Raw genomic sequence first — 23,148 nt, forward strand, 5'->3', positions numbered from 1 at the left:
GGTATACGGCGAAAACGTGCGAGTGAAAATCGATATAATGTATGAAAAAACTATTGTGCGTAGGCTCATTTATTGTATATAGAACACGCAGTTATCAACAATTGAGCGCTATTAATACACATTAATGTTATTAAACAAACAAAATTCCAAAATATGGTACGTTTTCTGTCTTTGCTTGTCACGTGGTATTTTGAAGTAATGAAGTTGCGATTATATCTTTAAATTTTCATGATGATGCAATCAAGCCCTTAAGCTCCCTTACGGCCGAGTGGTCTAAGGCGCTGGTGTTATGTCAATACTGTATACATGGTATAGTACTGCTCAGTGCAGCGTGGGAATACTCGAACCTCAGCCGGCGCCTCTGGCAAAATAAATTACATTTTAATTTGTTTTATATTTTATATTATGTTAGGGAAATGTGGCTGGGAGAATGTATGTATGGCGAAAAGTGGTGTGTTACCATACCAGGGACGGCTAAACCGAAGGGCAGATCAGGTCGCCTGGATCACGTGGTATTGTTTTGTCAATAAACTGCATTCACTACATCATAGCAGGGCCTGTTCACCAAGGCGTTTACAATCAGGCTGCAGCTGACGATTCGCCGTTGTGCTTCGTGCTTTAGCAATGTGAGTATTGGTATTCATATACCCAAAAATTGCCAGGTCTTTTCCTGATAAACATTTGTATCAAACTGAACATATTTATGGACATGTCGAACAGGGCAGACTGTGCAGTGATATTATTATTTGCGACTTCTTCCATCATGTACAGTACATGTACATACGGGAGTACATACTTTGTATTATACTTTTGTGTTAAAACTATATTTTTAAATTTACGTTTTTAAAATGGTGTTATAAAATAACTTACTGTCAAATTTTATTATGGGTGGTTTGGAAATTGTGAAATGAGTCAATTATGTCGACCTATTTCACAACTTTATCATGCCTATACAGTGCAATACTAAACGAAAATCAGAGAATACGTGCAGGACGTGCAGTGTATGCACAATATCAACACAATTGAACTAAATGGACAACCCTACATGTACAAGTACAACTCAATGTCAATAATAAGTGATGCGTATTATATGCTATATATTATCAAGTACATGCTATACAGGTGATTATATATTTGCGAGAAATTTTCACAACACAGACGTAGCAGGAACAGTTGGTTGTACATATATTTACATTCTTGGAGCTTTCGGCACATTGTCTTCCCCAGGAACTACCACAAAAACCAAACAAGGAAAAGCGAATGTAAAATAGCTTAAAATGTCTTTATTTGTATTTATTTCCTTCAATTATTTTGTAGTCGCGAGGACGACAATGTGCCGAAAGCTCGAACAATGTAAAAAATGTACAACTAATATAACGGTTCCTGTTAAAGGGGGTCTCCGGCAATCATAACATTATACCTTATATGTTAGAAAAATAATTATCATTGATGACAATAAAAACAGTCGGCTCTCAACACGCGATATTCAAAATTCCCGCACTGAAATAGTTTAAGTGCAATGACGTAATAATTGTTTGCGCTCAATTGTCGTCAGCCTTCATTGTATTATTGGGACGTCATTGCACTCGACAATTTCGGTGCCCGGGAATTTTGAATTTCGCGTGTTGAGAGTCGGATGTTTTTATTCGTTTTTATGGTCACTATGAGTTTGTTTTACTTAAAACTATGTGATTCGTGCTTGATAATTATTTTTCTTTCATATAAGGCATAATGTTGTGATTGCCGGAGACTTCCTTTAAGTCTGTGTTGTGAAACTTTCTTTAAAATATAAATAATTGAATCATGACGACGCACGTCAAACCCCAAAACCCAAAGGGTAAAGGGGTGGTGCAATTTTCATGTGTACCCAGGGTTGGTGAATTATAGGAGGGGGTAGGGCTAAGATTTTTTGACAGACCCCCCCTTTTTTGGGGGGGGGGGGCATTTTTTGGTAGGTCGAAAGGGGTGGAAAAGCGGATAACGTTAGGAACACGCAAAATTTCGTGTTCGCATTATATACCCATCCCAAAAAGAGAGTATCCAGTTTGACTGGGTCTTAAATCAAGACCTCCCAAAAGTATATTACAAATAAATTTATTCCGCGCAGTTTTATACCTCATTTGTCTAAATTGGTGCAGAATTGATGCCACAATGACCTTTTGAATGTACTACCCAGGATTTTAAAGTTGCAGTAATTCCTTTTGACATGTTTGATGTGGTTTTCCTGCTTTCCTGATTTGTTTTTTTCACCTTACAATATCGAAACAAAATGAATATTGAGTAGCAGGACCAAATCAATAGGAATTACTGCAACTTTTAAAATAGAGGTGATTACATTCAAAAGGTCATTTTGGCATCAATTCTGAATCGGATTTGGACCAATGAGGTATCAGACTGTGCGGAATAAATTTATCTATATCATACTTTTGGTGGGAAGCGATTTTTGGCAGACCATTTGACCATTCACCACCCGGGTTATTTAGAGCATGGATAATAGTGACTAAAGGACCTGTGCAGTAATTATGAGCCCCATGCAGGGACCTTAAGGGGGGGTGGAAGGTGGCAGACCAAAAAGAGCCAACTTCAGACGTCAAACGTCAGATATCAAAAACTGAAAAATGCCCCGATTTCAGCAAAACTATTTAATGTAAACCACTTAATAATCAGTCACACAAATATAGTTTGCAATGTCTATACGATTTTCTTACAAATGCAAGATTAGATAAAAAGGGTCGATTGTTTTGCAGAGTCACCCCCGTATAAGTACGAAACATTGTCGAACTTACATTGTACACACGCGAATTTAAATGAAAACAAAGAGTGAAAAAGGGTGGTCAAGTTTTTGTTACCCGGCAATTAACAACTTGAAGAGATCGGATTTGCCAAATACTTTACGCTTAATGCAAATAATCGCAATATATCTAACATATTTACCAGATTTCAGATTTTCGAAAGCTCGTTGGCCTGGAGGAAACTTCACTATGCTTGGTGCTCTCATAGAGACCGCTTTATCGTCAATAACTGCTGTCAATGTGGCATTGGGGTGTGCAGCAGTGTTGGCATATTTCATGTATAATAGCGTCAAGAGACCCCCTGGAATGCCACCTGGTCCAAGACCATATCCTTTCATTGGCAATATACTGAGTAAGTTAATCGAACAACTATATTCATGTGAGCATCCGTTGGAAGGTTTAAAATAATTAAAAAATAGTGTCAATGGAAGAGGTTGTGACGATGGGCTCCGTATGTCTATAAACAGTTGAAAGACTTGGGCGGGAAGACTTGGTGTAATCGCCAACTCCGTGAACATCACCAGTATTATAATAAATGAATTAAATGACTTCAATTTACTTCATAATTTTCAGCCATTCAACTATGACAACTTGACTGTTGAATGTTAGTGAAGACGATATACTTGTATGTGCAAGCTTGTGTGAAACTCTGTGTACCTGCTTTTCTCAGCTTAAAGTGTTACATATTGGCCGACCACAACATGTAAAAGGAGTAATCACATATAGCAACGATCAAGTTAGTAGTGTAGCATGAGAGGTTGCCGACCATATACCTGTCCTGAGTGATCATATTTCAAGTTGGTGTCCGCCATTGCTTGAATATTCAACCCCTAAGCTTCTACATAAATTATACCCATTGTAATTAAATATGTATTTTCTTCTTTTCTCCTGAAGTGTTTTGGAAGAAACCTGGGCAGGAGGTGTTCCGCGATTGTAGCAAAGAATACGGGAACGTTTATTCCCTTAAAATCGGCCAATGGTGGCTGGTAATGCTAAACGATATTGAAACAGTGCGAGATGCTTTTCAGAAAAAGCCCATCGACTTCGCGGACAGACCAAAACTGTTTTCTAGTAAGTCCAATTGCAGAACATAGTCAGCCCAACGTAACGGTTGGGGTGAGCATGGTTAGGGTTGCAGTAAAAGTTTCAGGGCTTAGGGTTTAATAGAGTTGGGCGGACAATTTTCTGCAATTATACCGTAAATATTCTATGACGTTAAATTCATTTTTTGGAGCAGAATTGAGCGGCTTGCCAATTGATACATGTAGGCCTATGTATGGGAATCGAAGCGACCAATTCGGGTAACCACTGTTTTTCAGTGATTCTTTGATGTGGTCTTTCTCCTCTGGGATTAGCTCATTTTCGGGTATGATGGTATCCGCTATATACTGCAAAGTTCTTACCACTCCCAACAATGCGTGGTTTGTTATCCAAATTCAAAATTCAAAATTTTAATAATGATCAGTGTGCATGGCTTTTTTTTATACTCTAGATACTCGAACCATTGTTCTTCACACTTATCACACAATCTAGGAACTAAACTTGGTGATATGTCAAAAGACACCGTCTACAGTTTGTCCACTCTGAAGTACAAAGTGACAATGCGCGCGTATACAGCGTGTAAACAGTGCGCAGTGCTGCGTCTCTGCTGCAGGTATGCGTGCCTTCAAAGTCGGCACAATGTGTGCGTTCGCGTCGGTACTTTGTACTTCAGAGCAGACTGACTGTAATAATGCGCTCAATAATCACGAAAGTGTCTCGACAAGACGCAGCCAGAGTCTAGGTTTAACGCCGGGGAATGGCTTTCTGCTCGAGACTTTTCAGACACAGGATGACGACTATCGGGCTAAATGATGACCCCGTCCCATTGCAATCCCATGTTGTTATGACCTAAACATCTCAAAAAAGTAACTAACCACCCTGAAATAATGACCATTATTCAAAAACGGGAGATTGTATTACAAATCTGTAAAATGCGTTGGAAGCAGTCTGCACATTTTGACACCTCATTTGTAGCAATTAACTAAATATTGACGTCACAGCGTACATTTAAATCAATGTAACCCAAGATTTGGAAGTTGCAGTAAATTGTATTTATATTGTATTCAGTATAATGGAAGTGCAACTTTCAAATCTGGACCTCACTACACTAAATTGACCGGGGTTTTATTGTTTTCTGGGCTATCGTATAAAATTAGGTGTCAAAATGCGCAGAAATAAATTCTGCTTCCAACGCATTTTACAGATTTGTAATACAATAGTCCCTTTTTGAATACTCATGGTCATTTTTAAGGGGGTTAGTTACTTTTTTTTGAGATATTTACTTGAGGTGTTGGTATATATGAGAAGTAGACGATGTTTCAGTAGACGTTGACAAGTTATCTGTTAATGTAGACTGATGGCGATCATGACTCAACGTAAAAAGTTGTAAAAGTGGGTTCCAGTCAGCTATTTAATTCAAACCTTTGTAATTTTGACTGATTCTTGTACATTTCTTTTTACTATTTTTCTTTCATGTTAATAATTGCTTGTTGGCGTTCATGGTTGCAGTGGAACTGATGACAGAAGGTTACAAAGATATTTTGTTTAGCTCTTACAATGAGACATGGAAATTACATAGAAAACTTGGTCATTCGGCTATTAGGTAAGCTGTGTTCAAAAATCCGTATCCATTATACAAGGTGTCCCAAAAACAATAGACCCCTCATTGCAACCTCTGTTTCTCCTATTTTAGAAAAGTGAATCAAATTTATTTTGGTATGTAAAGAAACCTTTAATCGCCAGCTTTAATAAATTGAAAAATATATTTCAATCAGCTCACAGCTTTCGAAGTTAACAGTCTTGCGAGCTAATCTCCCCGTAGGTCACCCAATATGCCATAAATTTAGTAGGACTACAATTGGTATCTACTGGCCAGTTTATACTCTCATTTCCACATCTGTTGTTTCAGTCTGTGATCATGATCATCTTCTTTGCAGGCATTTTGCATCAAGTAGGAAATTGGAGAAGCTGGTCGAAGAAATTACAGGGAGAATGTCGGAAAGGATGGATGCGTTTGAGGGCCAGCCCATGGACCCAAAAGATGTTATTTTATCTGGAATATACAATCTTCTTACAAGTTTATCCTTTGGGGAAACGTAAGTTGCAGCGATTGGGCCAATTTGGTGTGGCATCACATATCATCACATACAGCCTGTCTCAAAAAACATTGTGCAAGTGAAAAGCGCCCTCTTTGGCAATTAGAAAATACAGTTGTGACATGGTGCTTACATCAACGTCAAGGGCACAGTCTTAGCTCTCAAATACCGTTTGTTCTGTTCAATTTGCTCTTTTTAATCTCGAGATATGTTAAGTTAACAACGAAAGGGTAAAATCACAATAAAATTGTGCCACTTTTACTAGGAAATAGGGCTGGTACATGTAAATCAATGATAGCTGATATTGATGCGTTTAATGCACTCCTGCCCTTCGGGGCTCGTACATTAGACGCATCAACACCAGCGCGCGTGCATTATTTTGTCTAATTTCATTAATTTATCTAATTTCATGAACTTGTCAAAGTTCATTAACCTATAAGTGTGCAATATATGTTTGTCTTTTAACATGTCTTGAATGACAAATGAGAACAGTATTTACCATGGTAAAATCGTTGACATGCAGATGTATTTAATTTTACAGCAGAATGTTAAATATTTATTTATCGTTTAATTTGTCGCAAGTGGAAAAAGAGAACCACTATACCTTTATCATGATAAAACATTAAAAACAATTATGTATTGTTGTGCAATTGGTGCATTCTTTTGATTTCACGAAGGAACTCTTGATACACTTGATGCTATCATTGATTTACATGTACAGCCCTCTTCCCTAGTATAGTAAAAGTGGCACAATTGTGATTTTACCCTTTCGTTGTTAAGTAAGCATATCTCGAGATTAAAACAAGCAAATTGAACAGACTAAACGGCATTTAAGAGCTAAGACTATGCCCTTGACGTTGATGTAAGCATTATGTCACAAAAGTATTTTCTAATTGTCACAGAGGGCACTTTTCACTTGCACAATTTTTTTTGAGACAGGCTGTACATCAATATTTACTGACATAATAAGTTAATAATACTTAGCATTAGAAACATTATCATTATGCCAGCCTATAAATAAATAGAGCGGTGTCGAAGTAGCCGGCCCTATTTCCGGCGAAACCTGTGGTTTAAAGGTAAAGAGCAGCTGTTCCTGTGAGAAGTCTGCCTCCTCCCTTGTCTCCGTGGGATGCTGGTTGCCCTGATATGTAAGGGCTGTGCAATAATTATGAGCCCCGGGGGTAAAATTTCAAACGGCTCCCCAAAAATCGCTTGCTCCCTCCTCGGCCCGCCAAATTCGCTTGCCCCCACTCGGCCTGCCAAAAATTCTTGGCCCCCCTTGCGCATGCCAAATTTTTGGGATCCCAATTACAAACCTAAAATGGTCTATATATATGTTGCGAGCGTAGCGAGCAGGAAAATTTGCATATTTAAGCGTTTCCGTACTGTTTTCCCCCGGGGGGATCACTCAAATATGACATTGTACGCATGCGTGACCAAATTTTTTTCAAACACCCCCTAAACGAGTTTTACCCTACCCGCAAATTTAGCCCCTTAATAAGGTAATTTAATATAGAATTTACCCCTAATGAGTTTTTTTGGCCAAGAAAATGAAAAAATGTACCCTTTTCGGAGTCGTACTTTACCAAAAATTTGAAAAGGTACCCTAAACAAGTTGTTCAGTTTCAGAAAACTACCCTTATTCTTGAAAATCAGTGTTTTTAGACCCTAAATGCGTCACTCGCGTAACTTGCCTTGCCTAAAAAACACCCCCTTTTCCTTGTTTTTTTGGTCACGCATGCGTACAGACCAATTATGTGAGTGGCCCCCCCGGGTGTTTTCCTAAGCCTTTTTAGAGCGTTTTATTTGAAAGGTGCCCCATGAATGTTTGCCAAAAATCGCTTGCCCCCACTCTCGGCTTGCCAAAAATTTTTTTGCCCCCCTTAGGCTCGCCAAAATTTTCTTGCCCCCCCCCCCCCCCAATTTTACCCTCCCCAGGGCTCATAATTATTGCACAGCCCCTAAGATGCTTAGGTCATGTTTTTGCCCTCTTGAAAGTTCCCTTGCCCTCACCTACCTCTTAGAAAGTCCTGGTTACGCCACTGCCTATGCAATATTATTCTTTGACAACAACTGTATGTTATTAATTTCCAGTTATGATTTTGACGACCCGAGGCTACAATATTTCATGAATATGAGTAAGGAAGGATTTGAGATCGTTGGGCAAGGATTTGCAGCGGACTACATCCCCATTGCCAGATTCATACCGACACCTGGTTTGCGAAGATTAAAGAAACTTTTAGTTGGCTATTTAGGGAAAATACACGACTATTTCAGGAGGCACCGTGAAACATATGACCCAGGTATGAAAAACAAGCTTGTTTGCGTGACAGTGTTAGGGTGGTATTGGAGGCATTATCTAGAAATTAGGCAATTTAGCTCATTTCATAATTATGCAAATATGCAAATATGCAAATTAGAGGGCGGCTTCACTATATAATACATTAGAACATAATTTTTAGAAATACTTTGACCAAGTTTCAAGTTATGCAAAATAAAATTACCCTGAACATTTATGCATGGATTTTTAGCAAAATATTGGTAAAAATTATATGTTAATGAGCTTCTTTAGTCATTTTAGCTCATTAGCTTATTGATTATTGGTAAAGACAATAAGGTACAAAGAAAATATAAATTGATATATTTTGAAAACCGTATGTCCGATTTGCTTCAAATCATGCTCAGAGCACTTTTATAATCCTCCAATACCATCTTAATCTATTAATTTAAAATTGCTAGTGTTTGAAGCAAAGATCTTTTATGATTAACATTTCTACCTATAACGCCAAATAAAAAAATAAACATGTTTCACGTCCCCTCCCGCTTCCTTTTTTGAGGTTTCTTCAATTATTTTTTTATTTTTGGAAATTCAGTTATAACTTTTCATAAAATATGTCTAGGAAGTAGAGATGCTTTCTATAGCCTTGCTAATATACAAGAAACACTTTTGGAAGGTTTTGAAATAATTAGAGGGGCCTACCTCTCAGAACAACAAATAAAAAGAGGCCTTCTCCTTTTTCCAGGCATTATTGTGTATGCTAAAACAGCCCTAATTATGATTTTGAGATAAAAAATAGAAAATAAAAAGCCCCTCCTCCTCCTTTTTTTTTCCAAAATCCGGACGTGAAACATGTTTTTTTAATTTTACTTGGCCTAAAATATTTGCATTTAACCAAACTAATTGTTGTTTCAAGGGCTACAGAGCAATTTTGAAGTTATATAAATTCCCTATAAAACACCACAGTTCAGCGGCTAAGTCAATAAGTGAGTTTTCTTTTATTTTACCTCATAAGTTTGGCTTAAAATGACCAGAAAACTTTCCTGACAGTTGTTACTAATAGTTGTATTTATTAATATTTGGCAAAGAATAAAATCATCAATTTAAAGAAAAAAAGAACTCGATTTTAAAAGGTGCAGTAAATTGATTTGAATTCAACGCGAAGATAATGGCTGTCACAATGCTTGTTTACCATTGATCGATGTAAGTGCAATAATGCGGTATTTTATTCTTTAAAAATGCTGCTGTGTTGTTAATATTGAACGAAATTGGTCGAATGGTGTATCAAAATGCCACCTTTCCTTCCATGTTAAAATATGAAAACCATTAATAGTTCTGAAGCTGTAGGGAAATTTGTAGCGGCTGCGTTACTGATTGTGAAGACTTTACGTACATAGTTTGGAGCATTCCCATAATCAGATAATACGCATGCGCATGAAGTACTTTGAAATGAGTTGATATGCATCTTAAAATGATTATGAATTGCAATTAGGATTAGAAAATAAAAGTGGAAATATTCATTAACAAGACATCTAATTATTCAAATGGCCTTTTCAGACAACCTTCGGGATATGTGCGATTCTCTGATTCACGCGCAACAAGAAGCCATCGATGAGGGCAGTGAACACATCTCAAAGCTTACGGATACCCATCTGTGTCAGACTATCTCAGATCTGTTTGGAGGTATAGATTATGTGCACAATGTTTTGTTTAAAATGATTGCAGTTGATTGTATGCGTGTTAAATAAAGAAATGCAAAATATCTTTAAAGGTTATACGATTATTCATAAATTTGGCTGAATTTGAAAGGGGAAGTAATAAAAATTCCTTTAAAAAAGGAATGTGGCGCCCAATGTGAGCTGGACGGGATATGGTGAATTCCATGGAGATTAGATTTGGTATTATAATGATTTTTTTTGGAAGAGTAGAAGATGATCAAATACGAGAGAAATGCTTCATGGAATGAAGCTTTCGTGTCAATTTGCGATTATGTGGGGTGGGAGTTCTGTTTTTGGGGCCGTTGTAGTGAGGATATTGCTTTGGATATTGAATATTGTTGAATTTCGTTATCAGGGCCTAGGGTATATGATGGATAACTAGAAGACACAAATAAGTAAGCTTCCCCCTAGTCTCTATACACTCATTCTTGTCACACGACGAATTTCGACAAAGTCATGTAAACGTAATTTCGTTTTTCACCCGACCTCCGTCCAGAAACAATCCTGAAATGTTGAAAACTTGGGGTCGGCGCACTCATGCCAGTTTATAAGGTATAGGCTACTCTGTGTCTTTTGTAGCCAACCATGTGGCTAAGAGAGGCTAGGAAATACTTAAACTAATACAAAACAATCATACCCTCCTTTCATATCAAACAATACCAAGAAATTGACAGGCCTGTTAAATCAAGGGTAAGATCGATCGTTATTCTTCATGAAACGGGCACAGCCCATTTTATGTTATTAATTCTGCTAAAATTTAATTAATAAATAACAAAATTACGTCATAATTATGACTTTAAGTCGGCCATAGAACTCTATTTTAAACAGACAAAATAGCCATTGGGGTTTCTTTCACTTTACCTTGCTAGGAACCCATCCCAGCAGTTAGGCATATTACAATAAATAATATTTTTGCAAATAAACTTCTGACCTTCAACACAGTCATGTCTTCCAAATTTATTCCTTTCTCTGCTGACCAGGGTTGATTTTCGTTAATTAATGTTTTGTTTTTTATCAGAGATAGTCACCACAAAGATACTGAGCTGTATTCAAGCACATAAACCATTAGTGATTTCATGTTTGGTCAGTGGTTGTGTTGGTCAACTATAATTAATTGGTGTTTGTTTAAGGATTAGGTGCACTGTGTGCAATCACTATATTATCAATAACCTCAATTAAACAATCATAGTGCAAAATTTGACCTTAATTTGCAAAGTATGAGTTTTTGTACTCACATTTTCAAAGGTCATTCAATGAATGCACAAATGTATTGGGGTTAAAGAACTGTGCCCTGATAGATGAGCATGTTGTAGATTCTTCACACTGTAAACAACTAGTTCATGTGCAAACATGTTCAAAACATACATAATTAGAATGGTCAAATGTCACCGTCTATCGGGTTCTAAGAGGCAGTAAACTGGTTTAAACCATACAAAGGTCACGGGTTATTTGGTGTTTTTATAAGTCCATTAATTTTGTATTTTAAACAAAGAATATACACACATCATTTTATCCCGTGCATATCAGAAAACAATAATAAAATAAAATCCTAGCATATTGTGGTTTTATTTCTGAGCTGGGCATAATTTTAGCAAAACAATTAAGGAGTAAATCTAGCAAGACTGAAATTAGAAGATTTCACAAAGTACATGCCTATATGTGGCCCCTCCGTAGAGGGCGCCACAAAAATAGTAAGGTAATTGGAACACTAGCAGATACATTTTGGATATCAGTGTTTGCTTTCTTGCTACCATCTCTACAGAGGCTATGCATCTATTTCAACCCATTCAAATGTTGATGCGTAGCCTGCATGTATAAAGTCCGATTCGTCCCTATGCAAAACATTAATTGAACTTTTTTTAATACCAGCTGGGACCGATACTACAATCACAACATTGACATGGACTGTAGCTCTCATGGCAGAGAATCCAGACATCCAACAGAAATGTGCAGCCGAAATCCATAAGGTCATAGGTCAGGAGAAGTTCCCAAGTCTGCAGGATCGCGGTAACCTTCCATACTGCGAAGCAACCATAATGGAAATACTTCGGTACAGTTCGATCGTACCTTTCTCTCTGCCTCACACAACACATTGCGATACAACACTCAGTAAGTGATTATAGTTAAATGAAACTAGGGGATTTTTGGGGGAACCTCAGGGCATGAATTTAGTCAGTATCAGTGACTTGTCTGATAGAAATTAGAATACACAAGGCCCACGACACTCTGTACAAACTGCCTGTACCGATTTAGAGGATTTCAATTCGCAAGAGTCACAAAATGGCCGCTCAGTAAAACATGATGGGTAAAATTGTATACCGGCGATCAAGGCGATCAGAATATTGATCAGACGGGCTCCGATTTTGTGAGCCATACAAGAATCACATTTTGTACCGTCGATATAGAAATAGCCCCACCCTGCACAGTGTCATCGCCCCGATATCTTCATGGCAGAAAATGCCATGGTAGGTTGAATCCACAGCCACATATGGCCATTGTGTTCCCACGGTCCCACCTGTTTAATAGTTTTTAAATGCATAGTGGGCTGAAGGACATCCGACTAAGGCTAATGACATTAGCCTGTGACTGACCTCTGTACGGTCAGCGAGCATACTTTCGCCATTGTCTTCTGCTTATAGACTGCCTCTATGATAGTCTCCTACACAGCCAGTTTGTGTCAGTCGGTCTGACACTCGTCGATCCTGTATGTTCGTGATAGCCACATACAGTCTGGCCCGAGACTACCTCCACGAGGGTCTACGCTGCGCTATTTAAAATCTTGAATTTTGGTCACTTATTCAGCTCAAGACGCAAGCTACTCTCTCAAAGCACAAACTAACGACTATCATATCTGTTCAAAATATATATTCAAGTGCAAGGAACCACATCTGGTTTCTTTATACGAAATCATTTACGGGAGATATTCATCATTTTCCACCCCGGTATCCAAAGATTTATCGTCTGAATATCAATCGTGCATAGTACATTTACGTGTATCGATCCCGTGTATTCATTTCAGCGTCTCTGGTTGTATAATGTAATTATTAGAAAATTAACTGCGTCGACAATGTAGTTATTAACCGGGCGATGTGTGAATATCAATCGTGCATAGCACATTTACGTGTATCGATCCCGTGTATTCATTTCAGTGTCTCTGGTTGTATAATCTAATTATTAGAAAATTAACTGCGTCGACAATGTAATTATTAACCGGGCGATGTCGGTGTGCCCTGTCACCAGCGGCACAACCGGGGATTCTATATATGGGATAAGCGATCACGTGACGATTCGGAATGACGTGTCCTAGATCTACAGTGACGTATCGTGGCCGCTCTTACCCCGAGGCTACAAAAATGTAAATTTTGCCGCCTTCTGCAGCAACAGCCCGAAAAGGTTGACCCTTTTTTTTCCAGCCAGGATGGCACAATTTTTCCCCAACAATGTTTTTGATATTAAAGAATTACAGGTGCGCCTAAGAAAGGTATAGTTCCATAATTTCCCGCCCTTTTTCATTCTTCTTGCCGCCTCTTCTGCCACGCCCTTTTTTCGTTAATAATGCTTCTTGCCACCCCTTCATCTTCCGCCGGCCCTTCTTTCCGCCCCCTACTTTTACCCCGGGGGGTTCTCGCACCCAAAGCCCCCCCCCCAAAAAAAATACGCGCATGGTCAAAGACAATAGGGCGACCGTTAGCTGCAATTTTGCTTCCTACATGATGTTATTTACGTGTCGTAATACTTTTACAAAAATATAGAAGTTAACAGGTTTACAATTTTAAAATAATATGTTGAGCATAAAATTGGGCATAAAATATATTCTGTAGTATATCGATGGAATATGACGGCATAGATTGTTTTTTTGATAATCTATGATGACGGTGATTGTTGAGGTATTAGGGGTGGTGCAATAATTATGTGTTCCCCCGGGGTGGTGAATTATAGGGGGGGGGGGCTTTTATTTAAAAAATTTCCTTTTAAGTTTGTTTTCAGGATATATATTTTTTTCCTTGTATTTAATGTGTATTTCTAAGTGTTTAGCAGTTTTTAAAGTGCAATATATATTCATGTTCCAGAGAGGCTGATGGGAAGTGAGTGTAATGTTTCTGTGCAAGTTTCTGTGCATGTGAGTAAGTTGGTAGGGGTGTGTGAATTTTAGGAGTGTCCATGTATTGTTGCATCAAGTATGATAGTGAGTGTAATTTTGTATGTTGCTCGTTGCCCGGTAAGTAGTAAGTGCTTGAGTTATATAAATGAGTGAGTGAGGATTTCTAATTTGGGTTTTTTGCGGCATGAAATATTTTAAATAAGTTTGGTGTGTTGTGGCAATATCAGTGCTTGATTCTTGTGCAATATTTTTTTTAATTTAATTTATTATTAAATGTTTTTTCTAGTCCTGTTGTATTTTGATTTTAAAAGCATGTATTGATTTTGTACCTTTTATACCATGTAAAAAAATACGCAATTTGGCCTTAGGGCCACGAGGTTATTTTTAATAAAATTGAATTGAATTGAATTGAAAAAGGGGCAAAGATTTTTTGGCAGGCCAAAGGGGGGGGGGGCAAGTATTTTATATTACGCCCTAAAAAGGCGTAGGAAAACGTTAGGAACACGTTCAAATATGCAACATTTTGCATGTGTAAGGGGGGGGGGAGATTTTTTGGCACGTCAAAAGGGGGGGGGTAAAAGGTTTTTGGCACGTCGAAGGGGGGCAAGCGATTTTTGGCAGACCATTTTGAGAATTAACCACCCCGGGGGTACACATAATTATTGCACCACCCCTGACATGCTTTAGGAATTAGCACGGACTACTAGTATTCTCCTCCACCGTCAGTGCGATTCCAGTCACTCCACATAGCGTGTTGTGAACTTGTGATAGAGACTAAAGCTGTAGTGACGAACACGCAAAAAACTAGAGCGGTTCTCGGCTTTCGCGGTTCTCAGCATTCGCGGTTCTCGGTGTGTGTTTTCGACGTAAGGCGTCGAATGGGATGCCTCCACCATGGGGCGATTTAAATGTGTACAAATCTTATAACGCTAAAAGTCAACTAAACTGGTAAACAAACAAACATAAAAAATATGGGCAAAAATAAGAGTCACATAAATGAGGCTGAAATAGTGTATAGGGAATTATACGACAGTCTTTACTAATTTGACTTCAGATGACTCCTAGGTGACCCCAGCTGACCCAAAATGACCTTCCAAAAATTCAGCCCTCAATGTTGATGGTACCCACCAAGTTTCATGCCCATACGACAGTTTTACTAATTTGACCTCAGATGACCCTTGGGTGACCCCAGATGACCCCAAAATAACCTTCCAAAAATTTGGCTCCAAATGTTGACTATACCCACCAAGTGTCATGCCCATACGACAGTTTTGACTGTATTCAGAATGCAATTCGATATGTCTGATGTGCTCTAATGTCGCACAATAAATACTCTCCAAACGTTCATACCCCATCCCTTAAGGATGTTAGAATTATTTTGCATGCTATGATATGATTACAGCAAGTCTTGTCTGTTCATCAACAGGAGGATACGCAATACCCAAAGGTACCATGGTGATGCCTAATCTTCTTGCGATACACTTTGATGAAAAATACTGGGACGAGCCTGAAACGTTCAAACCAGGTAAAGCATTGTAATACAATGTAATACACCATTACAACAAAAATTGTGTCGAAAACAATTTTGTCCTATGTTTTCAAATTATGTAAAAAAAAGACTGCCAATGATTGAAGATCGTTTTATTGTGCTTATGCGATGCGATCTATGTCAGTTTATTAGAATCAAAAGTTAGCCTGTGTCTATTAATAAATAGGCCTCAACGCAACATCAAACTGTACACCAATCTTCATTACTTTCTTACGTCCTCAGAACATTTCCTAGACGAAACTGGCTGCATTCGTCAGCATCCAAACAGCTTCATACCGTTCTCTACTGGCCGTCGAGCATGCCTGGGAGAAGCTTTGGCAAAAGCTGAGTTGTTCCTTTTGTTTAGCTGGCTGCTTCAGAAATACGAATTCAGCAAAGTACCAGGGCAGGAAGACAAACCGCTCATAAATATTGATCCATGGGATTTGTTGGCACAAATGCCTAAGCCTTACCAAGTTGTGTGTAAAAAACGACCAGTGAAAAATGAATAAATTTACATTTGTTCAATGCTCTTTTCGCTAAACGCATTCCGGGGAGGTGACGCGTATGTAGGGCTGTTAAGACCCCCTTTTTCAGCATCGCTGTCACCCAAAGACCCCATATATTTTTACGAACACATGCTCGCTCCGCGCTCTGTCACCCGAAGACCCCTATTTTTCCATTTGATCTGTCACCCAAAGACCCTTACAAGTTCAATTTGAACAGCAACTTTCATTTATCACTGATTTTGTTACTTATTTTGAAAAATAAAAGAAATTTGAAGCCATTTAGAACTAGAAATTCGATTTTCGAGGTTTTTGTGGCACTGTTTTGGTTCTCACCCAAAGATTCCATTTAAAAAAAGGTCCGAGTGTTCTCACCCAATGACCCCATATGTTTTACATTTTGCTCTCACCGAATGCCAAAAATCATGCTCTCACCCAATGACCCCATATTTTTTACATGTTGCTCTCACCGAATGCCCCTTACCGCGAAAGCGCCAGCCCTACACCTATATCCATTTCAAATTGAAGTGCCCCCAGGGAACGCATTATATCATCAAATTAGTATACTCAATGATTTATTGCGTTGTAGTAATGAAAGAATAGCTTATCATAGCTTGTCAGTAGCGACACAGAATGTGTTCTTGGTTTAGAGACATTGTGAGGGCAATATGAATGGGGAGAGGCAATAAGTAAATTCCCCTAAACATGCTAAAGGTTTTCGCCAGCCCATAGGGCTGGTATCTAATCTAAGATGGGATTTGTGTACACTAAAGATTAGCTAAGATTATAGCCTTCTTCTATTGGTATGAATTATTTTTTTACTTCTTGTGGTGGAAATGTTTTGATGTCTGCTAATTCGATTTGCAAGAAACAGAAAGTATGTTTTGCCGTTTCAACGAACGAAAACGATTGAGTAATGCCAAAGTTATGTTTGAATTAATTGTGACTTAAAAAGTTATCATAGGTTAGGCCTACACATATAAACATAAACTTGTTCAGCAATCAGCATATCAAAAAAATGACATGGTCAACAATTAGTAATTAGCGGGGAATGATCACTGGAACAAGGTCATATCAGTGGACTACTGAGCATAGCATGATGTTTGGTTGCCTGTGAGTGCATAATTGATATGTTGATAACAGATCTAATAATGTTGTAGAATCAAAATCTTCATTATATGGACCACATTGAAGTCAAAGTAATTATCTATCCTATCCTGTATCGTTTTATGGATAAAATTGACTCAAAATGTTATTGATATTATTGCTATCTTTAACATCAGTTTTGTCTTTTCAACGGGAAAAATCCGATGGAAAATAAAGTTTTTAGGGGCTAGCTATAATATTGAACAATATATCCCATATTTTGACATGCACTTATAGAAAATAAATAAATTATTGTCTTACTTTATAACTTATAAATACTGTAAAATGACACATAACTAAAGTGAGGCCACTTTCTATCTGTTTTATTTGATTCATAAAATTACATTCAACAAAATGATTGAAGACTGAGAAAACACACAATGCAGACTATTACAGAATGGAGTAGGTAAGATGCCATAGCTTTGCAGGAGTTTCGGACTAACAATCAACACATTCAAAAAATACAGTTTAAAAGTGAAGATTGTAGTGAATGATCAGTCCTTTATCATGTGCTTGCCACTATCTACTTTATAGTAAACTATACATTGCGAAATAATATAAAATCATTTTAAAATAAAATGTGCATGTAAGTTGAGTTTACATAGCGAATTAACTAACAACTGCAGTGTATTTTTTTTTTTAATAATAAGCATGGGTAAAAAGCAGTAAAGACAAAAATACAGAACAATTTGGAGTAATGAATTAAAGAGTTGACAGGAGTTATAGGAGTTAATGTTTTTTGCTGTTTCAGTGTGCATGTTCTCACCATTGATGGTTTGGTGAACTGTCATGTAACATGGATGTAAGCGTGATCCTAAAAATGCCTTTCACGGTGACCCAAACTATTTACAAGACCTCTTCTGCATTGAGGCTGGCCTTCCTTTTAAAGGGAATTTTTATTATTTTTTTTTTTTTGGATTTTTTCCCAAAAATGTTGAGTGACCTTCTGGTGTGACTAGGGGTGGGGAATACCAAATGTTCAGAGGGCAAATACACTTTAACTTCCCACCCTATCGTCGCTATTGATCATGTAATTCAACGCTTTCACTGTAAATCATAGTATTGTATTTAGTTGCCTATATCATGTTTGCTGGATGCACTCATGAACATTGCTGTATATACGCGAAATATTTTCTGCAGCAGGAGTGCTGAATCCTGATGATCATGTCCAGAGCAATTGTAAGTAAAATCAGACATGTACGAGCGACTGGCTGCTGCATGCTGGTATGGCTGCTAATTTGCGCCTACAAAGAATATAATGCGTGATTTCAGCATTAAAAGGATGTTTGCTCTATATTCTTTGCGACAATATTATAAATATGCCACAAAAGTAATGTTAGGGAAACAATAAATTGTAGATCCATGACATAATATTAATAAGCATGCTATATATTTTGAATTTCTTTTGAGCCGAATTTATACATTTAGCGTGTGGCTTAATTTTGAATAAATCTAAATTTTGGATTCAATTTTCAAACTACCTGTCAGTGTATTATATAATCTTGTTCTAAACGGCCAATTGGGAATTTGTCACTAGGTAAACTAATTTCTATTATACATAATCTTTTGGCTTATAAGGTTCGTCATTTTCCACGAAACGGCCAATGTTATTTTGTTGCAATGGATAATCATTTTCAGTGCAAAAGTCAGCTGATTGTTAGTTCATGACTTAAAAACCCCATATTTATCATGTGTCTGAAACCGCCATGTTTCAGATACACTATAGTATGTAGTAAGTATAAATAATAAATGTAGTAAGTTTATACCTAGCGAACACAGACACAAATAACAAAAAACCTGGGTGGAGAGGATTTTTTACTCAAGATTATGCTGAATCGTGTATAAAAATCGACATATCAAAAGTACATAAATTGACATTTTATTTGTTTCAATTCTTATCCTTAATAGTTGGAACAAAATCGCAGAAAATCAAATTTTAATATTTGGTTAATTTTTTAAAGGAAATAAGGGCTAACAAGTTTGCATGTTTTAAGGCTTTATACAATTGCAGTCACACTATTTAAAGGCAAGACTTGGCAAAAGTATTCAGAATCTTGAGTATAGGCTAAAGTCGTATACAGACTCCGAGTATTGTACGTACAATATTGTATGTACAATATGTACGTTATTTAATCTATTGCCATTCTATTTCCAGTAATGTTTAAGTTCTAACGAATGTTTGATGACGAAAAATCGATAATATGTTACATACAATATCTAGCAGAAATATATTATCGATTTTACGTCATCAAACATTCGTTAGAACTTTAAAAACATTACTGGAAATAGAATGGCAATAGATTAAATAACGTACATATTGTACATACAATATTGTACGTACAATAAAAAGTCTGTATACTGCTTAAGAAGCTCATTATTTACTATTTTATGTTAATATTTTATTTGGTGATACAATATAACAGAAATGGGTTTGCTAAATAAATGAAAGGAGTGTATAGACCGATATCATTAGACTTAGTACAAGACTTTAGGCTTGAAGGAAGGTGACCCGATATATTTGAAAAATCAAATTCTTTATGGCATAAAATGTCGTCCTTTTCAAGCATTCATGCAAAAAGAATACGTAAATGTTTCTTGTAAATGTGACTAATTCCTTGACATTTATACAGCATGATACTGGTAGTCTACAGTGTTTTTTTTTTTCAATGATAATCATGGTGTGATCATGTCGTCGGTCGCAACACATAGTGGCGCGGCGTAGAGTGATTTTCCAAATTGTCCGTTTCACATAGTGGCGTATAGCTTTAGAGCTAACTATTATCCTATAACAGTTATTCCTTGTTAACTATTAAAGACACGGTTTAACAGTTTGAACCTGAAACTTCAATTTCAAATGGAATCGGGTCACTCAGAGATAACAGTGGAGAAGTATAGACCCCGTTACTAGTAGCATATCCTTAAAAAACGGTTTGCTCGGAAACGTATTTTGTCCTTCACGTACGCCACTATGTGTTGCGACCGACGATGTAATATTGATATCAAATGAAAGACTTCTTTTTCTCATTAACATATTGAAATTAGGAATTCCAAATCGGTGTAGTTCGAAAGATATCATAAAAACCTGTCAAATTGGTCTCAAACGTGATCACTGCACAGTCAAGACAATTTTTTGATGATTTCTTCGGTAACATTTGGAACGCCCAATATGTTAATGAGAAAAATTTACCAACATTTTGCATTTTGATGGCGGGTAAAGTGGGGAATGGGGTCACTCACCTTTAATTTGGGTCACGCCGCATGCAAAAAAGAAAAAAAAAATCTCTGTATGTAGTTTGTATAGCTTCCTCAAGTCAGTAATTTAGACATTGTTTTTTCTTGTATCTCTAAATGTAATGATGAGAAGTATGTAAATATTCATTTTCAGAACGGAAATGACTCAAGGAATCCAACTAGCATTACAGATTCTTGCAAAAATCAATACTTTTTTTTTTTATCTCAAAATTTTATTTTACTTTACTGACTTGTGTAAGTTATACAGACTATAAAAGCGCATGTTTTATGCCCTATTTCCAAAAAACTTGGCCAAAAAAATAAAATTGTTCTTTTATCACTCCATCAATCGTCTGACTTCGTATCATTTCACTTTTGTACATAATGAACCCAGTGCCGCCGAGAGCTATTACGGGCCCGGGGGCAATGTGAACGCACGGGCCCCTTTGATCAATGATGACGGTGCAGGACTTCATGAAGTGTGTGTGTGTGGGGGGGGGGGGGCCAACAGTGGCATAAATTTCTTTGTAACATGGGGGAGGGAGGTTGGTGTAAAATCCTTGAAAATATGTTGCAGACGGGAGCGAAAGTAGCATGTTTAGATGCCAATAATCAAATATGAACATTGAAGGAGACAAATGCGCGCGAATTTGAACGGCATTTTGCTCCCAGATTAAGTTTCTCTGAACAATTAGCGAAGTGGCAAAATTTGCCAATTTAAAGCCAATTTGAAGCTAAAATGATCCAACTATGAACCGGTGAATTATGCGCGCGAAGCGCGCAAAAAAATTGTAATTCGAATTGGTGACTTTCGCTCCCAGATTGGACATATTGAAACAAACTCCGTGCGAAGCGCGGAAAAATTACCAATTTTAAGGTAAATGATCAAATAATTAAGTGAAGGGCAGTAGGGCACGAAGCGCGCGAAAATGTGCAATTGTGTTCCCACGTTTAAGCTGTGCACTCCCCTGATTTCTCGTAGATTTCATTATATCGAGGATGATCATTTTGGCAAAAGCAAAGAGTAAATTCAAATGAAATATTTATTAGAGTGTGTGCTTCAAAGGCTATCTTGTATTTTTTATAAAATGCACGTCTCTTTTCTTTGTTTTTTACGGGCCCGTTACTTTTGTTTGGTTTTTATGGGCCGTAAAAGAGCAAAGAAAACATACCTTATAATGGACCCGTAAAGGCAAAGAAAAGAGACCGTAGTGGGCCCGTAAAAAGCAAAGAAAGATACCATAGGCCCGTAAAGGAAAGAAAAGAGACCTTAGTGAGTATGTAAAAAAATCTTAATAAGCAAAGAAAAGATATATACCTTAATGGACCCATAAAAAAAAAAAAAGAGACCTTGAAGGGCCCGTAAAAAGCAAAGAAGAGATACCTTAGGCCTAAGAAAAGGGACCTTTGTCGGCCCGTATAGTAAAGTAAAGAAAATATGCCTTAATTGCAAGATATCTATTCTGAACCTTTTACGGGCCCCTGAGGTCCGTTTTCTTGGCTTTTAATGCCCCATAGTAAAGTATCTTCTCTTCACTTTTTACAGGACCCCGGGCCCCGGGGTAACGACCCCGGTTACCCCCCCTTGTCGGCGGCACTGAATGAACCTTAATGAAGTCAAGCCCAAACACAAGTAGCTTTTAAAAGATTTTAAGATTACGTCACAATTCAAATTTGTCTATTTGCGCTTAGTAGTATGCATATAGCCATAGAACGTCCGGTCTGTATGCGCGGGGAAGTGTTTACACTTTCTTAGTATGTGTTTGCAATGTTTGCATTGTTTGCAATGGACTGGAGACAAAATTCGTTAGCTTAATAATGGCCCGGGGAGGGCAAGCTACATACCGGTGACGGGTATGTGCCTGTCAATATAGGCCCGTTTTTTAAACCACCTTATACCCAATGACCCCCCCCAGATTATTAGGTTCGGCTACCCATGACCCGGTCCCTTTTTGCTAAAAGTTTAGCATCAAAATGCCATGAATAATACTATACAATTCAACTTATTTCAGCAAATTTGTATATAGGCCTACGTAATAATAATAATAATAGGCCTATTAATAATAATACAATTTTCCTCAACATTTTCTGCCCCATGACATTGTACACCGAACGGACCCTCAAATAACGAATCCAATTTCACGCATTCCTACACCTCAATGGCAGCCACAATGGGTCCCCGTCTGGGCTAAGCTTTACTATACCCTACCACATTTGGCCGTCGCCGAAGCTACCCTAGTTTTAGCCCTGCTACACCGACGGCGCGAAACTCGATGATAGGATTACATTGAATGATGTATGGATTAACTCAGTGCAATAAATAAATCACTTAATTCCGCAAATTAAATAAACGAACGAGAGAGATTCAAAACAACATTATAGTAATTTAATTAATGATGCCACTATAGGCCTAATGAAGAAGAGAACATTAGTAAATTTTGAATTTAATTAATATTCATAATTATTGCTTTGCTTCCCATAATCAGCCAGGAATCATAAATCTGCATAATGATCGGTTTCCATTCATTAATTATTTTATATTTTAAGAAGAGATAAATAATTATTAATTAACTTAAGATCATTAAATAAAACCATTAACTTTTAACAATACTCAGTCATTAATTATTATATGTAAATTTTCTGATGCACATACGAGGAAGGTTACCGTTGTTGCAGGGCTACAGCGACTTCGCCGTTTGATAGTTAATTA

General features: G+C 37.4%; 1 protein-coding gene across 1 annotated transcript; it reads left to right on the top strand.

Moving 5' to 3' along the window:
• The first annotated feature begins 406 nt into the window (after positions 1-406).
• Positions 407-16,821, top strand: LOC140164585 (cytochrome P450 2U1-like). The gene is made up of 10 exons (XM_072187899.1): positions 407-626; positions 2,938-3,144; positions 3,687-3,863; positions 5,343-5,436; positions 5,771-5,929; positions 8,024-8,232; positions 9,765-9,890; positions 11,795-12,034; positions 15,454-15,552; positions 15,799-16,821. The coding sequence occupies exons 2-10, from the start codon at positions 2,982-2,984 to the stop codon at positions 16,065-16,067; spliced, it is 1,536 nt and encodes a 511-aa protein (XP_072044000.1). The 5' UTR covers positions 407-626; positions 2,938-2,981; the 3' UTR covers positions 16,068-16,821.
• The last annotated feature ends 6,327 nt before the right edge of the window (positions 16,822-23,148 follow it).

The sequence above is a fragment of the Amphiura filiformis genome, chromosome 11 (genome assembly GCF_039555335.1).
Source record: "Amphiura filiformis chromosome 11, Afil_fr2py, whole genome shotgun sequence".
Lineage (NCBI taxonomy): Eukaryota > Metazoa > Echinodermata > Ophiuroidea > Amphilepidida > Amphiuridae > Amphiura > Amphiura filiformis.

Coding starts and splice junctions, on each gene's coding strand:
- LOC140164585 (XM_072187899.1), top strand. CDS start 2,982: ATGCTTGGTGCTCTCATAGAGACCGCTTTATCGTCAATAACTGCTGTC. Junction 5,437..5,770: donor CTTGGTCATTCGGCTATTAG/GTAAGCTGTGTT, acceptor TCTTCTTTGCAG/GCATTTTGCATCAAGTAGGA. Junction 12,035..15,453: donor ACATTGCGATACAACACTCA/GTAAGTGATTAT, acceptor GTTCATCAACAG/GAGGATACGCAATACCCAAA.